General features: G+C 44.5%; 1 protein-coding gene across 2 annotated transcripts in view; it reads right to left on the bottom strand.

The window, feature by feature from the left end:
• PLPP1 (phospholipid phosphatase 1) overlaps nt 1-25357 on the bottom strand; it is a 74171-nt gene that overhangs the window by 29150 nt on the left and 19664 nt on the right. The window contains exon 2 of one of the 2 annotated variants that reach the window (XM_064140711.1): nt 1677-1828. In XM_064140711.1, the coding sequence (XP_063996781.1) occupies nt 1677-1828 (152 nt within the window). Of the gene's footprint in view, nt 1-1676; nt 1829-24467; nt 24623-25357 lie in introns of both variants that reach the window. The other variant, XM_064140710.1, reaches the window with a different exon arrangement.

Genomic DNA, 25357 nt, shown 5'->3' with positions numbered 1-25357 from the left:
TTCACTGAAGACTTTTCTGACTCAAGACATCCCTTAAGTGCAAATGGCTGGTAGCAAAGTCCTGAGGATAAAATACCAATCTTTGCTTACTCTATTCTTCTGCTCTTCCACACTCATCACTGCTAGAAATGAGATATTAGTAGCAAGCTAGACAGACTTCAGTTTTGACCAAGTACTGATACACCACGTACCCAAACTACTAACCTGTTTTTTTTTAAAAAAAAAAAGCAGTTCTATTTTAAAAGGCATGACCTTTTAGCATAAACCACTTGCCAGTTAAAGACAACAGACAACTCCCCCCAAAAGTTTTATTTGCTCCAGAAGTATTTCTATAAGTTTTTGAAGCATTTTCCCAATACTACATAAATCACAGGTTTGATTCCTAGCCCCACACTTCCAAAACGAATAGACTTGAGGTACAAGTTGACTTTTGTTGGAACCTAGATAAAAAACTATGCAGTTCTTGTATAAGAAAGAGTTATAACATCCTTTCTGATTTTAACCCATTTAATCCAGAGAAACAGTTGGCCAATATTGATATTTACATTTAGCTGCTCCTTTTCCAGCTTTTATTCCCAAAATATAGCTGGACAAATATTTATACACTTTATCTCATTTGGCATGAAAGTTTAAGTCTGCTTAAAGTGTAGCTCTGATGAGCTTGGATGTCACTCAACACAGAGCCATGAGTTGAGCAGAAAACACATCTGGACAGGATCTTGAAGTTCCTGTTATTGGCTGAAGTGCAGTCCCATGAGACTTAGGACACAACATGGTTAACTGATGATGTCCAGCTCTCCCTCATACCCATGCCCGAGGACATGTCCCCAGCAGTGATATATGGAGCCATTTCACTCAACTTACCTCAAAGAAAGTTGCCAAATTAAGGAATTTCAGCAGCTTATCCTGGTTCAGACAACCACCAAAGGTGGCAAAAAGACAGGCTAATAGGGGTACCTCACCTTTTCTTCATAGTAAGGTATTAGATTAGTTTGCTAATAGTATAAAATTAAATATTAAGGACAAGAGAAGCTATATGCTTGAGTCAGTCCAACTGAGCTAGGAGATGTGGTCAAACTGCCATTGTAGAGGCAATTTCTCTAGTTTACCAATGTAGCATAAAAAGGAGGGAATTCTAACAGTAAGGGAGAAAAATCACTGTTCACTTTTTTTTTATCCTAGTTATGCTTTTGGGTTGGAAGCTATAATATTTTTCTATTAATGAACTTGGGATCTGTTGTTACACTTCCACACAGAGAAGTTTTTCCAATGAATCTGTTGCAAATAAAAACACTGACTTAATAGGTAGTGAAAACCCATGTTCTGAAAAGAGTATGTCCCAAAATAAAAAAGCTTGAGACAGTAATTTAAAATACATTAGTGTTAACTCTAACTGATATGGTAAGGGAAGAAGCTTACCTCTCAGATTACAGAATTGTCTCCATACTTCTAAAGTATTCTCATCCCATTCTATAATTTATATCAGTTAAAGAGAACTTTTCAGTTAGTCTCACCAGAACACCATTTATGCTGCTTTAGCACCTCTCCTAAGAACATTGTTTTGAAGTAAGAAACCTTACAGAACAGTTTTAAAAATCTGTATTAACAGATTGCCCCTCCTCCCTCTTCCCCACCACCACTGAAATCAAATGCAAATGAAGAAAAGTTTAACTTACAACAGTAATACTGAAAGGGACAATTATTCCTGCTAACAACTTATAAGAAATGGTGTCCTCTTTGTATGGGTACCGGATGGATTCATCACTACAGAAAACTCCTCTCTGGAAGGGTATACGTCTTGAATTGAGAATTGCAAAAGGCAAGCCAGCTAGCAAAAAGGAATAAAAAAATACATTACAAAAGCAACATAAACTCTGGTGATGACCGTACCCTGTATTGCCAAAGAGAAGCGCACAAAGAGGAACAGGCATGAAGCAAGTTAGACAGTTATGCACTTCCTTCGGCCAGTGACTACTGCCTTGTCTTTGCAGCTCCCAGGAAGGAATGTTGAAGGAAGCAGGATTCTTTTCACCTCCACATTTGTGGCACATCAAGTGTGGAAGTATGCCAAAAAGCATGACTAAGTAAATAGTTTAGTTCAGTGACAACTACTGAGTTGCTCAATATGTTGCTACTGCCACTATTCCTTCACATTCCACTGAGCAACAGTTGCCCCTTTATATGTCCTCTGGACAACTTTACAAGTTAGAAGAGCATAAATTGCATTTCATGAAGGCAGGAAAGGATGCTTCTCAGGGAGCACAAGTGCAGGAGTTTTCAGGAGTTATGGTAAAAAGGAAAGATCAGACATACATGCAACCTCTTCACTTTCACACATACTCAGTAAATCCCTGGAACAATGTGGTCACTGCACAAGCCCTCCTTTTCCATTACAACACAAGTCTTTGGCTCAGCCTCAAGTTCAATAGAACGCAAGACTAAAGCATGAAACGGTATGTGCTAGTGCACCTCAGGAGGCTCAACAACACTAACCAAACCTAGTCATTTGACCAACAAAGTCTTAGGAAAATATAAAGAAGCTCAAAATCAGATAAAATATATTACAAACTCATAAAACCACATTTTTTAAACTCTAAACATCCATCCTTGACACACAGGTAGCATCCTTTTTCATGTACAAAGATGAATAGAATCATAGAATGGCCCAGGCCAGAAGGGACCTCTAGAGGTCATCCAGACCTGCCTCGCTGTAGCCAGCAGGAACATCTTCACTAGACCAGGTCACCCAGGGCCCCATCAAGCCTCCCCTTGAATGTCTCCAGGGAAAGGGCCTCAACTACCTCCCTGGGCAACCCGTTCCAGTGCTCCACCACCCTCATAGTAAAGAACTTGTTCCTAAATATCCACGCTAAACCTGCTCTTCTGAAGCTTGAACCCATTGCCCCTCATCCTGTCACTGCAGGTCTTTGAAAACAGCTTCTCTCCACCCTTCCTGTAGGCCCCTTCATGTACTGGAAGGCTGCTGTTAGGTCTCCCCCACAGACTCCTCCTTTCCAGACTGAACACCCTCGAGCTCCCTCAGAGCAAAACAGCTATATGGAGAAAAGAAGGAGGGTACAACTAAGAATATTCAGTAAAACAAATAACCTTCTTTAAATTAGGGATGTACAACCCAATGACACTAAAGTGCTTAAAATGTCATGATTTTATGTTCAAAATTCAGGAATACTCTACATAACACAGATATTAATATAGAATTACACATTAAAAATTATCTGAGGGGAGACACTCATAAATCTAGTAGTAGGGGACCAGAAGGATCAAAAACAGCCTCCTTTCTTCCAGAAGATGTTGCTCTTGTCTCAGTTCTCTCCCCAGGATGTCTGTGTCAAGGCATTGCCCACATATTCTACATACACAGCTACCCCCAAATAAATGTGCACAAACAAAAGTAAACACATAAAGAGTAGGAGAAAAACAAAGGACAGAAAAATATATGAATGAAGCACTAAGAGAACTCTAAGGGAAGAGAACAGAAAAACTAAGTTGCAGTCAGAGTTTACCAGAATGAAGACAGTAAGAAAAACATGTAAGATCTTTTTCAATCATGTTTCCTCTTTAAGCTATATCCAAGAAGTCCTCCAAAGTAAGCCTGACTCCTAAGCCCATCACAAATGAGATATATCATTTCACCAATGATTTGACATCACTTTTGCTCTTCAACCATAAAGTGACTGCTTTTAAGAATACTTCAGTTTTAAAACAGATACAGAACACAAACCAATGGTTCATAAGACAAAAAATTGCTTTAAGTGCCTGTCGTGGAGGGCCTGTAGGCCCAAAAACAGGCTTATTTATGCTTTGCCTGGACATGTTTTTCTGCCCAAACCAGTGGTAAACATTAAACAAGCACAAAGGGGCACAACAGGCCTGGTGCCACAAAGTCTGGTCTGCCAAGACCCCTGTTTGTAAACATGTTGTGTAAGCCCCCACACACCCAGCTTGAGATTCCCTGGTGTAGGCCCATGTGATCCCCATATTTGGGAAAGTCCAGGCAAGTGGCATTTGTCTATTATTGGTAAAGTTTGGCTGACTGCCAACCTGATTGGTCGTTCTAGTGGCTAAGAGGCCATTAATCTTGGCCCACGTTTAATAAATAGGGGTACACAGGTAAACAATGTGCTCAGACCCTCATGCTCTGACACACTTGCAGCACGGACTCCCCCTGCTTAGCCCAGACTTCGTACATCGATTGCCTGCCTGCGTACCTTACTTGCAGAGCTCACTTAAGCCTGCCTATATATATATATATATATATACGTGGAGCCTATAGTCACCTAGCCAGCTGTGCACATCCGCACGCCACTGTGTTATCAGGACCAGATCCTGTATTGCCTGCTTTTACCTATGGAGTGCAAACTCCTGAGCAGCTGCGCATACCTTGCGTGCCCGCTGCCTATCATTGCCTGGTAAGCACCATGGTCGCCAAGTTACCAGGAAGCAGACTCTGGATTGTCTGCATGCTACCAGCCTGCTAGCCATGTGAGAACCTTGCTCAGACTGCACGATATCCTTCCCCTGCACCTGAGATCCTGCCTGCTAAGAATCCCTGGACAGAGCATCCAGAAGAAGCCAGCAGCACAAAGGCAGAGATTGCATCCTTCACTAGGAGAACCAACTCAAAGACTGTCTTTCCCCAGAAGCTGGGAAGATTCTCCTTTCCCCTCAAGCTGGGAGGATTCCAGCCTCAAAGTCGATGGGCAAAGCTCCCCTGAAGTTTGGACACTAGGCATAGGCTGTGACATAGTCCCAGAGGGTGATTATTGATTAATCAGAATTGTGAGGAATTGTTTTGATGCCTCTGTAATATGTTTCCTCTGCCATAGAGCAGAAAAGAGTTTTCAGCCCACTCTGCTGGGCGAATAGTGTATAGACCCCAAGTGGCATTAAGCTGTGGGGAAAACTCCTCTGTTTATCGTTTGAATATATGCTAGTTATTAATAAGTTACTGTACATATTTTATCCTAGAATGTTTTCAAAACCGTGTAGAATCCATTTTAATATTAAATATACAGTGGTTGGGGGTGGAGAGAGTTCAGAATATTGAATTTAATAAATGTATATTTTTTTATGGAAAATTATCTCACACCAATTAATTTCTCCCCTCCGCCAAAATTGGCATAGGTGGCAGAATACCCCTCCACGACAGTGCCCTCTGCTGAATGACATACATCTTTGTTACAAGCAGTTATCACAGTGCCCATGTATTCCAGCTGAGGTACTGCAAAGTATCGTGTATTTTCTTTACTGTTACAAAATCAATCACATCCAAAACTTCTCCTCCAAAGGTGGCTGAAAAAGAAACCCACAGTCACTGTGAGTAGGCATTGTTCCACCTCTATATCAGCAGAACTACAATTGTCCAAGCTCTGGAAGCTGTCCAAGTATACCAACAAAGAGAAGGACAGCAGGATGGGTTAAGAGCCAAGCTCACTAGAACACTGAAACATTCAGACACCAGCCAGTGCAGAGCCAAGGAGGTGGATGCTGCTGTAGAGTGCAAAAATATATCCTTTCCTACTCTGAAAAAAAACCAAACCACACACCCTCACCCCAAAAGAAACCAAACCACCCAAAACCCAAAATAATCTCTCTCTCTTTTTTGTAACAGAAAGGACTTTGAAAAATGGAAACCTGTTTTCTGTCCTCCCCTTGTATTGGCATAGAGACACTATAGAATCATAGAATCAACCAGGTTGGAAAAGACTTCCAAGATCATCCAGTCCAAAGTAGCACCCAGCCCTATCCAGTCAACTAGAACATGGCACTAAGCACCTCATCCAGTCTTTTCTTGAAAACCTGGTGTTCAAGACCTGGTGGATTCAGGGGCAGTGACTCCACCACCTCCCTGGGCAGCCTATTCCAATGCCAATTACTCTCTCTGTGAAAAACTTCCTCCTAATGTCCAGCCTACACCTCCCCCAGCACAACTTGAGACTGTGTCTCCATGTTCTGTTGCTGGTTGCCTGGGAGAAGAGACCAACCTCACCTGGCTACAACCTCCCTTCAGGTTAATTTTTAAAGACCACTTCCTCCAAGTCCAAGCTAGGTGTGTTCCCCTGAGTAAAAAATCAGGTAGACATGCTAGGAGACCTGCATGGTTGAATAAGGATCTCTTAAAGTAAATCTCAGGGAAGAAAGAAACCTACAATTCATGGAAGAAGGGATTGGTCACTCAGAAGAACTCTAAAGAAGTAGTCAAGGCTTGTAGGAAGGCAGCAAGGAAGGCCAAAGCCCTTCTGGAACTGAAGCTGGCAAAAGAAGTAAAATAGAACAAGAGCTTCTTCAAACACATCAGTAGAAAACGGAAGAACAGGGAAGGTATGGAGATATTGCTGAACGTGGAGGCAGACTTGATAACTGAGGATGCAGAGAAGGCAGAGTTGTTGAATGCCTTCTTTGCTTAAGTCTTTACACCTAAGGCTGAACTCCCCTGTATACTCCAGACCCTGGATGAAGGAGAGGAAGCCTGGAGGAGGTAGTGCTCCCCACTGGTCATTGCAGAGTGGGTTAGCAATCAGTTACACAAATTGAACACTCACAAGTCCATGGGCCCTGATAAGATGCACCGAAGAGTGCTGAGAGAACTGCCTGATAGTATTGCTCTACAACTCTCCATCATCTTTGCCAAATCGTGGCAGACAGGAGAGGTGCCTGAGGACTGGTGGGAGGAGGTGTCACTCCAGTCTTCAAAAAGGGCAAGGAAGAGGTTCCAGGAAACTACAGACCAGGAAGTCTCACCTCCATCCCTGAAAAAATGATGGAGCGGCTCTTGTTGGAGGGCATCTCAAAGCACTTGGAAGAGAAGGTTATCATGAGTAGTCAGCACGGATTTACCAAGGGAAACTGATAGCATTTTATGATGCCATAACTGAATGGGTAGATTCAGCGAAGCAAGTGGATGTAGTCTTCCTTGAACTTAGCAAGGCCTTTGACACCGTCTCCCATGATATTTTAGTGAGCAAGCTGATGAAGTGTGGGATGGAAGAGCAGACAGTGAGGTGGATTAGGAACTGGTTACAAGATAGAGTTCAGAGGGTGGTGATCAATGGTGCCAGGTCCAGCTGGAGAGCTGTGACTAGTGGTGTCCCCCAAGGACCAGAGCTGGGGCCAGTCCTATTCAACATCTTCATCAATGACATTGATGAGGGTACAAAGCATTTGCTCAGCAAGTTTGTTGATGACACCAAACTAGGAGGCTTGGCTGACAGAGCCGAAAGCTGTGCAGCCATCCAGAGAGACCTGGACAGGCTGGAGAGCTGGGCACAGAGGAACCAGATGAAGTTCAACAAGGACAAGTGCAGAGTCCTGCATCTGGGGAGGAATAACAAACTGCACCAGTACAGGCTGGGAGATGATCTGCTGGAAAGCAGTCCTGTGGAGAGAGACCTGGGGGTCCTGGTGGATAACAAGTTAACCATGGCACAGCAATGTGCCCTTGTGGCCAAGAAGGCCAATGGGATCCTGGGGTGTATTAGGAAGAGTTTGTCCAGAAGATCAAAGGAGGTTCACCTTCCCCTCTATTCTGCCCTGGTGAGACCTCATCTTGAATACTGCATTCAGTTTTGGACACCCCAGTTTAAAAGAGACAGGGATCTGCTGGAGAGGGTCCAGAGGAGGGCTATGAGGATGATTAGAAAACTGGAGGGCATGGCTTATGAGGAGAGGCTGAGAGACTTGGGACTTTTTAGTCTGGAGAAGAGAAGACTTAGAGGAGATTTGATAAATATTTATAAAGTATCTGAAGGCTGCCAGAAGCAGGGGGACAAGCTCTGCTCACTTGTTCCCTGTGATAGGGCAAGGAGCAAAGGATGTAAATTGCAGCAGAAGAGGTTCTGCCTCAACACAAGGGGGAACTTTTTTAAGGGTCATAGAACAGTGAACAGGCTTCCCAGAGAGGTTGTGGGGTCTCCTTCTCTGGAGAATTTCAAGGCCTGTCTGGATGTGTTCCTCTATGATCTGTGTTAGATAGTATTGTCCTGCTCTGGCAGACAGGTTGGACTCAATGACCTCCTGCGGTCCCTTCCAACACCTAACATACTGTGATCCTGTGAGCCCTGAGCCTCCTCTTCTCCAGGCTAACCAGACCCAGCTCCCTCAACCTCTCCTCATAGGCTTTGTGTGCCAGGCCCTTCACCAGCCTTGTTGCCTTTCTCTGGACATGTTCCAGCACCTCAACATCTTTCTTGAATTGAGGGGCCCAGAAGTGGACACAGTACTCAAGGTGTGGCCTGAGCAGTGCTGAGTACAGGGGAAGAATAACCTCCCCTGTCCTACCGGCCACACTGTTCCTGATGCAGGCCAGGATGCCATTGGATCTCTTGGCCACCTGGGCACACTGCTGGCTCATCTTCAGCCTACTATCTATCAGTACCCCCAGGTCCCTTTCCTCCTGGCTGCTCTCCAGCCATTCAGTCACAGTATCACAGTATCACAGTACCATCAGGATTGGAAGAGACCTCACAGATCATCAAGTCCAACCCTTTACCACAGAGCTCAAGGCTAGACCATGGCACCAAGTGCCACGTCCAATCTTGCCTTGAAACAGCTCCAGAGATGGTGACTCCACCACCTCCCCGGGCAGCCCATTCCAGTGTCCAATCACTCTCTCAGTGAAGAACTTTCTCCTCACCTCGAGCCTAAATTTCCCCTGGCGTAGCTTGAGGCTGTGTCCTCTCGTTCTGGCGCTGGCCACCTGAGAGAAGAGAGCAACCCTAGCCCTAATCCTGGCCACAACCACCCCTCAGGTAGTTGTAGACAGCAATAAGGTCACCCCTGAGCCTCCTCTTCTCCAGGCTGAACAATCCCAGCTCTCTCAGCTTCTCCTTGTAGGGCTTGTGCTCGAGGCGGCCTCTCACCAGCCTCATTGCCCTTCTCTGGACATGCTCAAGCATCTCAATGTCCTTCCTAAACTGGGGGGCCCAGAACTGAACACAGTACTCAAGGTGTGGTCTAACCAGTGCAGAGTACAGGGGCAGAATGACCTCCCTGCTCCTGCTGACCACACCATTCCTGATGCAGGCCAGGATGCCAATGGCTCTCTTGGCCACCTGGGCACACTGCTGGCTCATGTTCAGGCGGGTATCATTCAGCATCCCCAGATCCCTTTCTGTCTGGCTGCTCTCCAGCCACACTGTCCCCAGCCTGTATCTCTGCATGGGGTTGTTGTGGCCAAAGTGCAGCACCCTGCACTTGGAGCTATTGAACGCCATCCCGTTGGACTCTGCCCATCTGTCCAGGCAGCCAAGGTCCCTGTCCCCAGCCTATAGTGCTGCTTGGGGTTGTTGTGGCCAAAGTGCAGAACCCTGCACTTGGCCTTGTTCAATCTCATCCCATTCCCCTCTGCCCACCCATCCAGCCTGTCCAGGTCCCTCTGCAGCACTCTGCTACCTTCCAACAGATCAACACCTGCTCCTAGCTTGGTGTCATCTGCAAACTTACTGATGCTGGACTCAATCCCCTTGTTCAGATCATCAATAAAGATATTGAACAGGACTGGGCCCAGCACTGACCCCTAGGGAACACCACTAGTGACTGGCTGCCAACTAGATGTGGCACCATTCACCACCACTCTCTGAGCTCGGCCATCCAACCAGTTCTTGATCCAGCACAGAGTGAATCTGTCCAAACCATGAGCTGCCAGCTTGGCTAGGAGCTTCTTGTGGCAGACGGTGTCAAAGGCTGTGCTGCAGTCCAGGTAGACTACATCCACAGCCTGCCCCACATTCACCAGGTGGGTAACCTGATCATAAAAGGAGATCAGGTTGGTGAGGCAGGACCTGCACTTCCTAAACCCTTACTGACTGGGCCCGATCCCTTGGCCATCCTGTAGGTGTTTTTTGATCATCAATAAAGATATTGAACAGGCCCAGCAGTGACCCTTGGGGGACCCCACTAGTGCCAGCTGCCAAGTTGGATGTGGCACCATTTACCACCACTCTCTGGGCCTAGCCCTCCATTCAGTTATTTGCCCATATCAGAGTGAAACTGTCCAAGCCACAAGCTGCTAGCTTCGCCAGGAGCTTGTGGCAGACAGTGTCAAAGGCCTTGCTAAATCCAGGTAGACTTAGACTACATCAGATAGTCTGCCCCACATTCACCAAGCAGGTAAACATGATCATAAAAAGAGATCAGGTTGGTCACAATATATCATCACGGGTCTGGAAACCCGCCCAGTAGGAAAAGTGGGGTTGCCACTTGATAGCTGCTGCACATGAGCCAGCAGTGTGCTCAGGAGGCCAAGAGGGCCAATGGCATCCTAGGCTTGTGTCAGAAACAGACTGGCTAGTAGGCATAGGGAAGTCATCATGCCCTTGTATTTGGCACCGGTGAGGCTGCTCCCTGTGTTCACTTTTGGGCCCCTCACTAAAAATAAGGATACAGATTGCTGGACCTTGTCCTAGGAAGGGCAACAAACTGGGAAAGTGTCTAGCAAACAAGTCTTATAAGGATGGCAAAGGGAACTGTGATTATTTAGTATGAAGAAGAGGAGGCTGAGAGGAGACCTTACTGTTCCCTATAACTGTCTTTTCAAGAAGTTGTAATGATGTGAGCATTGATCTCATTTCTCTAGTATCAAACAAGTAATAGGACATAGGCTGGCCAGCTTAGGCTGGCCACAGCTGTCAAGGAAAATAAAAAATGTTTCTTTAAATATATGAATGGCAAAAGAAGGGCCAAGGACAAACTCCAGTCCTTATTAGATAGGGAGGGGAACATAGTGACAAAGGATAAGGAAAAGGCAGAGGTGCTTAACACCTTCTTTGCCTCAATCTTAAATAGTGGGACAGGTTGTCTACAGGACAGCTGGACTCCTGAAGTGGCAAATGGAGTCAGGGACCAGTACAGTCCCCCTCTAATCCATGAGGAAGCAGTAAGGGACCTGCTGCGTCATTTGGATCCTCACAAGTCCACGGGACCGGATGGGATCCATCCTAGGGTGCTGAGAGAGCTGGCAGCTGAGCTGGCCAAGCCACTCTCCATCATTTTCCAGCAGTCCTGGCTCACTGGAGAGGTCCCCGAAGACTGGAAGCTGGCCAATGTGATACCCATTCACAAGAAGGGTCGTAAGGAGGAGCCAGAAAACTACAGACCTGTGAGCCTGACCTCAGTGCCAGGCAAGGGCATGGAACAGGCCATCTTGGATGCCATCACAAAGCACCTAGAGGATGGCTAAGGGATCAGGCCCAGCCAGCATGGGTTTAGGAAGGGCAGGTCCTGCCTCACTAACCTGATCTCCTTTTATGATCAGGTTACCTGCCTGGTGAATGTGGGGAAGGCTGTGGATGTAGTCTACTTGGACTTCAGCAAAGCCTTTGACACTGTCTGCCACAAGAAGCTCCTAGCCAAGCTGGCAGCTCATGGCTTGGACAGATTCACTCGGTGCTGGATCAAGAACTCACTGGATGGCTGAGCCCAGAGAGTGGTGGTGAATGGTGCCACATCCAGTTGGCAGCCAGTCACTAGTGGTGTTCCCCAAGGATCAGTGCTGGGCCCAGTCCTGTTCAATATCTCTATTTATGACCTGGATGAGGAGATTGAGTCCAGCATCAGTAAGTTTGCAGATGACACCAAGCTAGGAGCAGGTGTTGATCTGTTGGAAGGTAGCAGAGTGCTGCAGAGGGACCTGGACAGGCTGGATGGGTGGGCAGAGGCCAATGGGATGAGATTTAACAAGGCCAAGTGCAGGGTTCTGCACTTTGGCCACAACAGCCCCAAGCAGCACTACAGGCTGGGGACTGAGTGGCTGGAGAGCAGCCAGGAGGAAAGGGACCTGGGGGTACTGATAGATAGTAGGCTGAAGATGAGCCAGCAGTGTGCCCAGGTGGCCAAGAGAGCCAATGGCATCCTGGCCTGCATCAGGAACAGTGTGGCCAGTAGGACAAGGGAGGTTATTCTTCCCCTGTACTCAACACTGGTCAGGCCACACCTTGAGTACTGTGTCCAGTTCTGGGCCCCTCAATTCAAGAAAGATGTTGAGGTGCTGGAGCATGTCCAGAGAAGGGTAACAAAGCTGGTGAAGGGCCTGGCACACAAAGCCTATGAGGAGAGGTTGAGGGAGCTGGGGCTGTTTAGCCTGGAGAAGAGGAGGCTCAGGGGTGATCTTATTACTGTCTACAACTACCTGAAGGGACATTATAGCCCAGTGGGGTGTGGTCTCTTCTCCCAGGCAACCAGCAATAGAACAAGGGGACACAGTCTCAAATTGTGCCAGGGTAGGTTTAGGCTGGATGTTAGGAGGAAGTTCTTCACAGAGAGAGCGATTTCCCATTGGAATAGGCTGCCCAGGGAGGTGGTAGAGGCACCGTCCCTGGGGGTGTTCAAGAAAAGACTGGATGAGGCACTTAGTGCCATGGTCTAGTTGACTGGCTAGGGCTGGGTGCTAGGTTAGACTGGATGATCTTGGAGGTCTCTTCCAACCTGGTTGATTCTATGAAGCTGCTTCAAACGTGTGGTCACTCTTCAGCAATATTGAGATGAAGATGTAATTAGTCTGTAATTGCTTGCAGCATCATCCTATATCAAGGTCATGGAAATAAAATACCAAGTGACTCCAAGTTTGGTTTTCATTTTCTTTTTAAGTCAGTAACAAACAGCTAAAATAGGTTACAAAAATGCCTTCTCTTTGATCATTTTTCCTTTGCTCCATCTGAAATCCTGTTTGATAACTAAAAAATAAAACCTCATAAACAGTTTCCTGAAGTCACAACCAAAAACATTCAAGTAATACAGTATAAGTCTTAAAGTTCTAGATAGCTAACCTGGATTGAAGTGACAGCTAGTTGGAAGAGCTTAAAGTGCCATGGTCTAGTTGATTGGATAGGGTAGGGTGATAGGTTGGACTGGATGGTCTTGGAGGTCTCTTCCAACCTGGTTGATTCTATGATTCTATGATAACAGTTTTAATTTCTAAAAAACAGATTACAATGAAATTGATCAAACTGACTTAACACCGTTAAACTGACAACTGATGTCACAGATCCACAACATTTGTAATTTAACTTTTGTTCCATCCAAGGCAGTTATTAGCCCACAATAAACATGCTAGTGCTGGCTTTTGATATCTTTTTGGTTGAAACACTTCCTAATATCAATAACTACTCTCTCAGAGCACATTCTATACAGCAGATTTAATTTACATCTTAAAACCCACATACGGATTGTTTTCATTATCAGCTGGTGGGGCTGGACAAAAAGTAGAAGTCAAATCAGAAAGGAAGGAACTCCTATCATTTCTGGCAAGTGAAACTACTAAGAAAGACTTCTCACAAAACTTTGGAGTTCTGTTCTGACATGAACTAAATCTGGGTTTGTGGGATTTTAAGGTAAAAAAAAACACATGCAACAAATTTCTAAAACAAAATGTCTTATTTCAAATATAAAGCATAAGGCACCTCCTGCAGTAGCAGTACTTCCTTGTCTTCCTCAAAAGTGAAGCAGACATGGAAAAATACCATTGGGTTTGTTTTTTTTTTTTTCATTACTACAAGCAGGACAAACAGAACAATTAGCTGCTAATGAACGGTGCAAAACCTCTTACTATTCCAACCACAAAAGCAAGATTTCCCTACAGTTGTGATAGACATAGTTCCTTCTCACCCTGACAGATACCATAATTTCAGAAGATGTGAGTAAGTTTCTGCATCACAGTAGCAATTTCTTAAGTATTAAACTTTGTGGCACAGGTAGACTGACATAATTGAACATACCAAATGGTGTCTGCCTGCATAATGGTACAACTACCATTAGTGTCAAGGTCTTTAACTTCTCAGATACATCTGAAGAATAAATCTTAATAGTAATTTAATAGGTGGTATACTTCCTTGCCAGAAGACTTATCCACATAAAGGTCTAAGGTATTTTCTCAAGGAAAATTAGCAAAAGTCCTACATCAGATTACCAGGAAAAGAAATTCTGCTCATATGCCATAGTCATGTTGTCACAGCAACTTAAATTGGGACTACTTTTTCAACAAATACATGCATTCCCCCTAAATAAGCTACAATTTCTGAGGATAGTGTTTGGCACATTAATAATGAGAATTAGTAAAAAAATTAGTCTGGCCCATTTGTACACGAAAGTAGAAGAAATTCAGGAGTTCAAGTGCTCTTTTTAAAGTAAGGGGTGAAGATGGCAGAGGGTGATTAAAGAGTCTCTGAATGCTTCCTATATGACAACACAAAAAACATCTTTCATGTGTACTTCAATATCAAAGTCAGTTCTAATATATTGAAGAAACTGCTTAAAAGAAAGACAACAGGTGTGTTAAGAGGAATTATAAGGTTGGAAGAGGTTACCAGTAGGGTAATCTCAAGGATAAACCCAACAAGCTAGTGTTATGCAGTGCATATGCCAGCATCATTAATGAATAACTAGTAAACGTGCTGCTGATAGAACTGGCAATTCTTTGCTACAGCAGAAGATCAAGGTCAGCCAGTTCCGCCTGCAAAACAACTCTTAAAAGACTGAAACAAGACAACAGATGGAGATGTGTGCAGTAGTGAGCCCACAGTCTTGCACAGAGATAAAGCAACTCTGATGGGAGTTTCACGAACTGGGAGCTTGTAATTCAAAATTCAAGGAAAAACAATGTCTGCTTCCTGCACTTATACATCAGTATAAGAGTGTGATGATTAGAGAAGTCCTTCCAAAGGTGCTAACACTTCTAGCTACCTGACAAAAATTTATTCTGAAACAACATTCAGGAAGAATTTACAAACATATTTGGTTTCAGTTCATCTATCTGAAATGCAGACAGACAACTGCTAAGGAACCTTCCTGATTAACTCAAAAACCAGAAAAGTTGGTTTGCAAAGTTCAGCAGAAGGTAAGGGCTGTAAACCAGTTAACTGTATAGGCAGCAGATAACAACAACCAAAAAAAAGATAACATTGATTCAACAATAAAGAAATGAGTTGCAAATCATAAAATCAGTCAGGGTTGGAAGGGACCACAAGTATCATCTAGTTCCAATCCCTTTGCCATGGCCGGGGACATCCTACTCTAGATCAGGCTGGACAGAGCCCCACCCAACCCGGCCTTAAACACCTCCAGGGACAGGGCCTCAACTGCTTCCCTAGGCAACCCATTCCAGGCTCTGACCACTCTCATGGTGAAGAACATCCTCCTCACATCTAGTCTGAACCTGCCTAAAAAGTCCCTCCCCAGCTTTTTCATAGGCCCCCTTCAGATACTGAAAGGCCACAGTAAGGTCACCTCAGAGCCTCCTCTTCTCCAGACTGAACTACACTTGCCAGTAATGATATTCATAGTAAGGCAGATACATGGACCTCTTTCAGTCAGAATACAAGAGGTAGAAACACAAGTAGCTCAACTGATAAAACAATTATAGTGAATTTGTCACAATTATAGTGCATTTGTCCAGTACTCTGACTCATACAGTATAAAGATTAGATTTCCTCACAAGCTGGAGTGATTTCTCACTCATGCTAGGATTTTTTCCATAAATATCCTGTATAAACACAGGTATTCTTTCCAAGTTTCTAATCTTAATTGGGTTTCTATTCTGTTACTGGGCATGAAGTTGGTGTCTCTATAGTACTAAAAACTGTTCACTACTGCTCTGGTGAAAAGGAGAAAGAGCATCACTTTACACACCACCCTCAAGTTGTCCTTTCCACTCTACTCAAGAAGGACATCACTTGATATTTATCCACACTGTATTTCATCAGTCTTTCATATTAACTGCTGAATACCCTATTATGCTGCCACACTGCACAGACTCTTCACTACATCATTTAACTACACTGAACAGGACCCACTCCTGGAGACCTTTACTTGGCACCCTCTTTTGTGAAATCTAAGGAGCCTTTACTCCCAATGCCCACTTCTCTCATTTCAATGGAATACTTATATATTTAAAGATTCTACATTTAAGACTATGACTATTTAAACAATTTTGGTGATGTACAGATGCACAGGTTGGGGGGTGCCCCACTGCAAAGCAGTTCCAGGAAGCACCTTGGAGTGCTGGTGGACAGCAAGTTCTGCATGGGCCAGCAATGTGCTCTTGTGGTGAAGACAGCCAATATCAGGATGTGTCCAACAGGTCTAGGGAGGTTCTTGTTCCCCTTTGCTCTGCCTTGGTGATACATCATGAATACTGTGTCCAGTTTTGGGCTCCCCAGTTCAAGAGACAGGGACACGCTGGAAAGAGTATAGTAGAGAGCCACAAGGATGACTGGGGGATTTCAGCATCTGCCCTATAAAGAGAGACGGAGAGCCCTGGGGCTGTTTAGTCTGCAGAAGACTGAGAGGAGATCTGATCAATGTATACAAACATTTGAGGGGAGGGTGTCAAGTGAATGGGGTCAATCTCTTTTTGTTGGTCAGCAGGAATAAGACAAGGAGCAATGGGTACAAACTGGAACACAGAAAGTTTCATCTCAACATGAGGAGAAATTTCTTTACAGTGAGGATGACAGAGAACTGGAACAGGCTTCCCAGAGAGATTGTGGAGTCTCCTTTTCTGAAGCCTTTCAAAACTCATCTGGATGCATTCCTGTGCAAAATACCCTAGGGGATCCTGCTTTGGCAAGGAGGTTGGACTCCATGATCTCTGGAGGTCCCTTCCAACCTCTAAAGTTTTGTGATTCTGTGATTTTTTTTTTCCCTTACAATGCTGTCTTTAGTCTGACTACTCCATCCCCCTAGCATTAAAGAAATTAGGAAGAGAACAGATGTGTTCAGAATCAGCAAACAGTGAACAAGTTTCAGAAAAAATAGCTTTAAACATCTGGGCTTAAGGAGTGAGCAGCAATAGTCTATCTCTAGAGTTCAGAAAAAATACACTTAACAGATATGCTGTCTTCTCTCCACTGTCATGCCAACTAATGTAGCTTGAAACCTTAAGTGACAACTAAACTTTTACATTTGTTTTGATGTTTAAGTCTGCTTACAGCAGAAATTGAGATAGAAAGCACAGGTTAGCACTGTAAAGATTTCATTAGTATCTGCATCAGCAAAAACATTACTAGCGTTCATTTGTACAACACTAGAAATCCTGTCTGGGAAAACATGCATTTTGTGAAAGCTTGATTAAAACTTTCAAATTGAGCATACTCTAAAACTGCTCACATTCTGTGGAGGTTGGTTATGGTATCATACATCTCTCTTCACACTAATACAAGACTTTTGTTTCTCCTCGGTACCATGCTGCAGCTTTAGAGTTCAGGAGGGCACCCAGGAAGAAGCATGCTTGCACCATCGCTCTACAGGTCACCAAGATCAACTGCCACACTTTGTCATTCCTCTATCCCCAGAAAAGATGGGTGAAAACCATCTCTCTGCAGAAGTATTTTGCTGTTCAAGGCAGAACAGAAAGAGGTACAATAGGGTGAGAGCCAGAGGAAGGGAAACCTAGAGGTACCTAAAAAAAAAGAACTTCCCCTCTTTTTACTATATTACCCTGTTGCTCTTCTCTGGTTTCTGGTACAGTCCCTTCCCTTTTTTCACTACCCACTTAAGTCTCTGGTATAAGTCCTGGATGTCAGCAGCAAGTTCTCAGTAATGAGCCATGAGACTTGAGACACGGCAAGAACCTATGCCATAGATTTAATTAAAAAAAAATCTTAAATTACAAGACTTTAAATATTTCAGTCACCATTCTCTGTCCCAACATTTCTCCCTATCTCATTTCACTCTTTCACATACTCTACCAAAGAATACCCTCAAAACCAGCTTCAAACTACCGTGTCTGCTTGTTTTTTTTTTCAGATAACCAAACTTCACTCGGTATTTTAAAAGTCCTTGCCTGTCCTCTCTGAAGCTGCCAACTGTTTCACTCAGTTTCATACAGTGTATATGCTCATCACTGAATTTATAAATATACCTGAAGGACAGAGAGGTATAGTATCAAGACCACAGTCCTAACAAGAAAGTAGCCACAGTTCATTTATTTTAAATAAATTGCATCTGGCAAGACTTCTCCATACAAATACTAAACTGGAAGTGGTGCTCCTCCAATCTTATCTAATTTTTAAATCAATGCCACCAGAACACACTCACCACAGACGAGAGAGAAGAGGTGCCAAAGCTGGACACAGTAACTGCCATTTTTAGCCTCTATTCTCCACAATAATTAACCACCAATTCAGTCAAAGTGCATCACTGCACATAAACCACTCACACTGTAGAAAACCTGGGTTGATAGGACAGCTATAAAGAGTTTGAACAAAGAATCACAGAATCATAGAATCAACCAGGTTGGAAGAGACCTCCAAGATCATCCAGTCCAACCTATCACCCAGCCCTATCCAGTCAACCAGACCATGGCACTAAGTGCCTCATCCAGTCTTTTTTTGAAGACCTCCAGGGACAGTGCCTTCACCACCTCCCTGGGCAGCCCATTCCAATGGGAAATCACTCTCTCTGTGAAGAACTTCCTCCTAACATCCAGCCTAAACCTACCCCAGCACAATTTGAGACTGTGTCCCCTTGTTCTATTGCTGGTTGCCTGGGAGAAGAGGCCACACCCCACCTGGCTATAATGTCCCTTCAGGTAGTTGTAGACAGTAATAAGATCACCCCTGAGCCTCCTCTTCTCCAGGCTAAACAGCCCCAGCTCCCTCAGCCTCTCCTCATAGGCTTTGTGTGCCAGGCTCTTCACCAGCTTTGTTACCCTTCTCTGGACATGCTCCAGCACCTCAACATCTTTCTTGAATTGAGGGGCCCAGAACTGGACACAGTACTCAAGGTGTGGCCTGACCAGTGTTGAGTACAGGGGAAGAATAACCTCCCTTGTCCTACTGGCCACACTGTTCCTGACACAGGCCAGGATGCCGTTGGCTCTCTTGGCCACCTGGGCACACTGCTGGCTCATCTTCAGCTTACTATCTATCAGTACCCCCAGGTCCCTTTCCTCCTGGCTGCTCTCCAGCCACTCTGTCCCCAGCCTGTAGCGCTGCTTGGGGCTGTTGTGGCCAAAGTGCAGAATCCTGCACTTGGCCTTGTTAAATCTCATCCCATTGGCCTCTGCCCACCCATCCAGCCTGTCCAGGTCCCTCTGCAGCACTCTTCTACCTTCCAACAGATCAATACCTGCTCCTAGCTTGGTGTCATCTGCAAACTTACTGATGCTGGACTCAATCCCCTCGTCCAGGTCATCAATAAAGATATTGAACAGGACTGGGCCCAGCACTGACCCCTGGGGAACACCACTAGTGACTGGCTGCCAACTGCATGTGGCACCATTCACCACCACTCTCTGGGCTCGGCCATCCAGTGAGTTCTTGATCCAGCACCGAGTGAATCTGTCCAAGCCATGAGATGCCAGCTTGGCTAGGAGCTTCTTGTGGCAGACAGTGTCAAAGGCTTTGCTGAAGTCCAAGTAGACTACATCCACAGCCTTCCCCACATTCACCAGGCAGGTAACCTGATCATAAAAGGAGATCAGGTTGGTGAGGCAGGACCTGCCCTTCCTAAACCCATGCTGGCTGGGCCTGATCCCTTAGCCATCCTCTAGGTGCTTTGTGATGGCACCCAAGATGACCTGTTCCATGCCCTTGCCTGGCACTGAGGTCAGGCTCACAGGTCTGTAGTTTTCTAGCTCCTCCTTACGACCCTTCTTGTGAATGGGTATCGCATTGGCCAGCTTCCAGTCTTCGGGGACCTCTCCAGTGAAGAAGCAAATTAGCCCTCAGAATAAGCTTGGTTTCAGGGATTGTAGTTATCTCTAGTAGTACAAGATGAACAGTTAACATCAAGAAGAAAAAAAATGTTTCTATAAATATATTAATGGCAAAAGAAGGGACAAGGGCAACCTCCACTCCTTATTAGATGAAGAGGGGAACATAGTAACAAACGAGAAAAAGGCAGAGGTGCTTAACACCCATCCAGCCTGTCTAGGTCCCTCTGCAGGGCTCTCCTACCTTCCAACAGATCAACACCTGCTCCTAGCTTGGTGTCATCTGCAAACTTACTGATGCTGGACTCATATTGTTGAATGCTAAGGGAAAGGAAAATAACCATTTTACCACTTAACCTTTTTTCCCCTTCCACGCATTGCAGATGAGATTCCTTAGCTTCCTACAGCAAGTTCTTTCTGTTTTGTGATATGACAAATCTGAGGTGTTTAGTTCTAATTACAAACAGTTATCCTATTTCAAGGTAGTCTTTAATTAGAGAATAAAAGTTTGCATAAAGTGCAATTTATCTTACGTGCATAGTATTAGATCAAATTTTTACCATCAATTCCTTTATTGCGATGCCTGTTCCCTTCCTACAAGCCTCATGTGAGGACAGTATTTTTCACTAGATAAAGGATGACCAGCATATACATGTCCAATTAGTTTTCATGACCCAGTTGTGTTCATGCTGAGAATACTGACTTTAAGCATAATACTTCCAAAAACATAAGTTGCCTTGGAAAAAGTTTCAAGCTTCCACTGAGCCAGCTCAAACAAAAAAATCAGCCCACAAGTCAGATTCTCCTATTCCCCTCATCAACTTGCTGTTCATTTCACATAAATCCAAGCTTGAACCTAGGAAAAAAACAATTCTAAGTTTTAAGAATGAAGATAACCTGCCAGATATCTGCTGGGAACTTAATTCAGCAGAGAGGAGGCAATCCAGGAGATTTCTAGAGTTCATGGAGGACAGCTTCATGACCCAGCTGTTAAGTGAGCCTACTAGGGTCAAGCTCAGCTTGACCTGCTGTTCTCCAACAGAGAAGGGCTGGTGGGAGATGTGACAGTGGGAGGCTGCCTGGGGTGTAGTGATCATGAGATAGTGGAGTTTTCAATATGCAGGGAGATAGGGAGGAACTATAACAAAACCCACACTTTGGATTTTCGGAGGGCAAACTTCAATTTGCTTAAGAAACTTATTTGCAAAGTCCCCTGGGCAGCAGTCCTTGAGAACAAAGGGGTCCAGGATGGCTGGACCTACTTTAAACAGGAGCTCTTGAAGGCACAGGAGCTGGCAGTTCCCATGTGCCGAAAGACGAGCCGGCGGGGAAGGCGACCAGCCTGGATGAGCAAACAGCTCCTGAAGGAACTGGGGGGGAAAAAGAGGGTGTATCACCTTTGGAAGGAGGGGAAGGCTTCTCCTGATGAGTTTCAGGAGGTAGCCAGATTATGCAGGAGAAAAATTAGAGAGGCTAAGGCCCAGCTAGAACTTAAGCTGGCCACTTCCATGAAGGATAACAAAAAGCACTTTTATAAATCATTCAATGCTAAAAAGAAGGGCAAGAAGAGCCTCCACTCCTTACTGGACCAGGAGGGGAACACTATAACTGATGACGAGGAAAAGGCTGAGGTCCTGAATGCCTTCTTCGCCTCAGTTTTCAACAGCAAGGAGGAAGGAGTTCAAGGCAAGTGGCCTCTTGAACTGGGGGATGGGGTCGGGGAGCGGTGTGTTGCCCTGGAAATTCATGAAGAATTAGTTCAGGACCTGCTGAGCCACCTGGGCACCCACAAGTCCATGGGACCCACTTGGTGGATGTGGGGAGGCCCATGGATGTGGTCTATCTGGACTTCAGCAAGGCCTTTGACACTGTCCACCACAGCAGACTGCTGGCTAAGCTGTCAGCCCACGGCTTGGATGGCAACACTCTGTGCTGGGTTAGGAACTGGCTGGAGGGCTGAGCCCAGAGAGTGGAGGTGAATGGTGCCACATCCAGCTGGTGGCCAGTCACTAGTGGTGTCCCTCAGGGATCAGTGCTGGGCCCCATCCTCTTTAACATCTTCACAGATGATCTGGATGAGGGCATCAAGTCAGTCATCAGCAAGTTTGCAGATAACACCAAGCTGGGGGCAGATGTGGCTGGGTTGGAGGGCAGTAGGGCTCTGCAGCGGGACCTTGAGCGCCTGGACAGATGGGCAGAGTCCAAGGGGATGGCGTTGAAAAGCCGGGTGCTGCACTTTGGCCTCAACAACCCCATGCAGAGATACAGGCTGGGGACAGAGTGGCTGGAGAGCAGCCAAACAGAGAGGGATCTGGGGGTACTGATTGATACCTGCCTGAACATGAGCCAGCAGTGTGCCCAGGTGGCCAAGAGAGCCAATGGCATCCTGGCCTGCATCAGGAATGGTGTGGTCAGCAGGAGCAGGGAGGTCATTCTGCCCCTGTACTCTGCACTGGTTAGACCACACCTTGAGTACTGTGTTCAGTTCTGGGCCCCCCAGTTTAGGAGGGATATTGAGATGCTTGAGCATGTCCAGAGAAGGGCGACAAGGCTGGTGAGAGGCCTTGAGCACAAGCCCTATGAGGAGAGGCCAAGGAAGCTGGGATTGTTTAGCCTGGAGAAGAGGAGGCTCAGGGGTGACCTTATTGCTGTCTACAACTACCTGAAGGGTGGTTGTGGCCAGGGTTAGGGCTAGGGTTGCTCTCTTCTCTCAGGTGGCCAGCGCCAGAACGAGAGGACACAGCCTCAAGCTACGCCAGGGGAAATTTAGGCTCGAGGTGAGGAGAAAGTTCTTCACTGAGAGAGTGATTGGACACTGGAATGGGCTGCCCGGGGAGGTGGTGGAGTCACCGTCCCTGGGGCTGTTGAAGGCAAGACTGGACGTGGCACTTGGTGCCATGGTCTAGCCTTGAGCTCTGTGGTAAAGGGTTGGACTTGATGATCTATGAGGTCTCTTCCAACCTTGGTGATACTGTGATACTGTAACATACTCACTTCATGCTAACAGTTCACCCTACCTCTAAGGTTTTAGTAGGCACAAATTACTTTTCACCTGTTTCACAAGGCTAAAGAACTCCCTAAATCTAAATTCAAATTAAGAAAGCCAGTTCAGTCAGCATGTCAACTACAAAGAGTAGTAATATACATACTACAGTGATTACTTTCTCAGTGGATTCCAGAAATCCTGTGTTGCTTTAAGGTTTGTCCTGAAGAAAACTGATCCAGGATAGCCTATATTGTTGTTACAGAGCTAGGACTACCTTTTTATTTTTCCATTCCCAGCACAGAGGCTAGAAGTGATTCCTTCAATTATATAGTCAAATCCCCTGCACAAAGACAGGCAATAAAAAAATTCACAGTGTGAATCCTCCAAAAGCATCATAGAAGAAAAGCATCAGAAAAGACTGGAATCATCGACGAGTTTAATCCCAATCTATAATTCCAGATACCTTGCCAGTTAAAGCTACAAAAACTGTCCATTGTCCATACCACTCCTTATGTGTTCACACTTTTAAGTTAATTAGCTGTAATTCGAATCTTTCTCTACTGCTGTAGAAAGAATTCTAAGTCAGTTGACTTTCTATTACAGGAACAGATTTTTCAAATTGAAAAATGGAAGCTAAAAAAAAATCCCAAAAATTAAGTCATTCAACATATTGTCTAATTGCAACTGAAATTACTCTAGAAGTCCAAAACGGCATAGAACTGCACTTGTGCACATATATAAAGGTACAAATGAACTCTACTGGAAAAGAAATTGTTCTCAAGTTATGCTGAATATAGAGGTAAGCACATATTAAAATAACAATTTCCAGGCTATTTTCCTCCAAAATTAACCTGTACTAACAGTAACAATTGTTGTGTCTACATCCTACTTACTGCATAGGTCTAAATGTGAGCTTTAATAAATAAAAATTTAAAGTGAAATTACAGTAATGCATGTAGAGGTTCTGCAAATTTCTGTTTACTTGTTTTAACTGCTTCCATCTTTAAACTAGTTTAATATATACTTCTTGATTAATTTAGTATATTTATCATAAGGCCAAAGATGATGCCCGTCCCTAATATGGTGTGGTCACCCACTGCAGGCAGAAACAACACAATGCCATTTCAGGTTCAAGACTATTCCAAACAAATTCCAGTTGTCTAGGCCATCTCAAAGATTACTAAAAGCTTGGATACAGTCATGCTTAGAACACCACTACAAATGTACTGACAAGTTAAATTGTTCTTTGTAAAAATCATGTGGTCTTGAAAACACTGAGCCTCTTTTCTAAAAGCAGCTACATTTTAAGCCTTTGTGTCCCATTTTCAAGTGTTTAAAGAGTTTCATTATCATTTAAATCAAAGACATCTAAGTTAGACTTATTTCTGTAGGAAGTATATGGAAGCAACAGTCACTAGTTACAGGTCTGTGCACTCCACTACAGTGAGTGCAAGTATTAACATGGCAGGTGTTGAAGTCAGACTAAGCTGTTCTGAAAAAACAGGCACATTTATTCCACAGCATTTTTGAAACCTGTACTATTTTCCTCTTTGATAATAGAAGCCTAAACTAATGAAGTTTAAATATTTTTCTCCTTTTTCTTCTGCTCTCTAAAACAAATTAGATTAGCAATACTAACAGCATTAGTTCCAGATTTTCTGTGTAAACAGAAAGTAGCAACAGCACATGAGTGTATATATATATATGGGACTTTGCCTATATAGACTGTCTTCAGCTCACAGTGACAGTGTTGACTTCTTGGAAGGCATACATTACACTCCCATCACCAAAGCTCCCTATACATTAGCTACTTACAGAGAAAATGGGCAGGGTGAACCCCACTGTGTAGAGGACAGTGGATGTGATGGTACTGTCATGGAACGGATACTTGATGCTGTCATCATTACAGAAAAAGCCTCTCTGATACGGTTTTACTTTGGCCAAGTTTAGAACACCAAGTGGTAAGCCAGCTGTTGGGGGAAGGAAAACAACAAAAAGAAAAAAAAAACAAAAACGTGGTTAAATAAAAAAAAATTAAACATGCATGGAGGAAGCTACCAAACATGCAAAACTCAAATTACTTACGTATTATGCAATGTACACACTTACCAAATTCTGTTTATAGATTCTATTTCTTCTAAAAGTCTATTTCAGAAGGACTCTGAGGTTGCCCATCAGATATACAAGTTAAGAAAGTACAGAGTCCAAAGTCTTTTTATCAGAGTAAGGCAAGTTGCCACGTACTGAACCAAGATTATACCTAAGAAAATCATTTATCACTCACATGACTGAATCGTCAATGTGAGCAGACTGCCTTTAGTGGCCCCTCCTTTGCCATCACCCCATATTAGCTTGTATCTGAATTACCAGCCTTATTCTATCCCCTGTAATCTGGTCAGTGTTTACAGAATGCAAGAACAAAAACACATACAGATTCTGTCAGAGTTTGGAAGTTCAAGTTTTCATGCAAGTACTCTTCATGCAGGTAAAGGGAACAGCAGAGACATCAAGGCAAAATGCAGGCACTCTAATAGACTGCACCTCAAGGTAACGAGATTTAAAGTTGTGTTCAGACCCTTTGTATGCTCTGTTATTTTCCTGCAGAAATTTTCCAGCGTTACTAACATGGAAACTGAGATTCAAGTAATAGTGAAAGCTCTCTGAATTTACACTGTTACTATTTTCTATTTCCTCTCTTAAAAGTC

This window comes from Pogoniulus pusillus, chromosome Z (assembly GCF_015220805.1).
Source record: "Pogoniulus pusillus isolate bPogPus1 chromosome Z, bPogPus1.pri, whole genome shotgun sequence".
Taxonomy (NCBI): Eukaryota; Metazoa; Chordata; class Aves; order Piciformes; family Lybiidae; genus Pogoniulus; species Pogoniulus pusillus.
The sequence above is the reverse complement of the archived record's forward strand: the minus strand, read 5'-3'. Positions and strand labels throughout refer to the sequence as shown.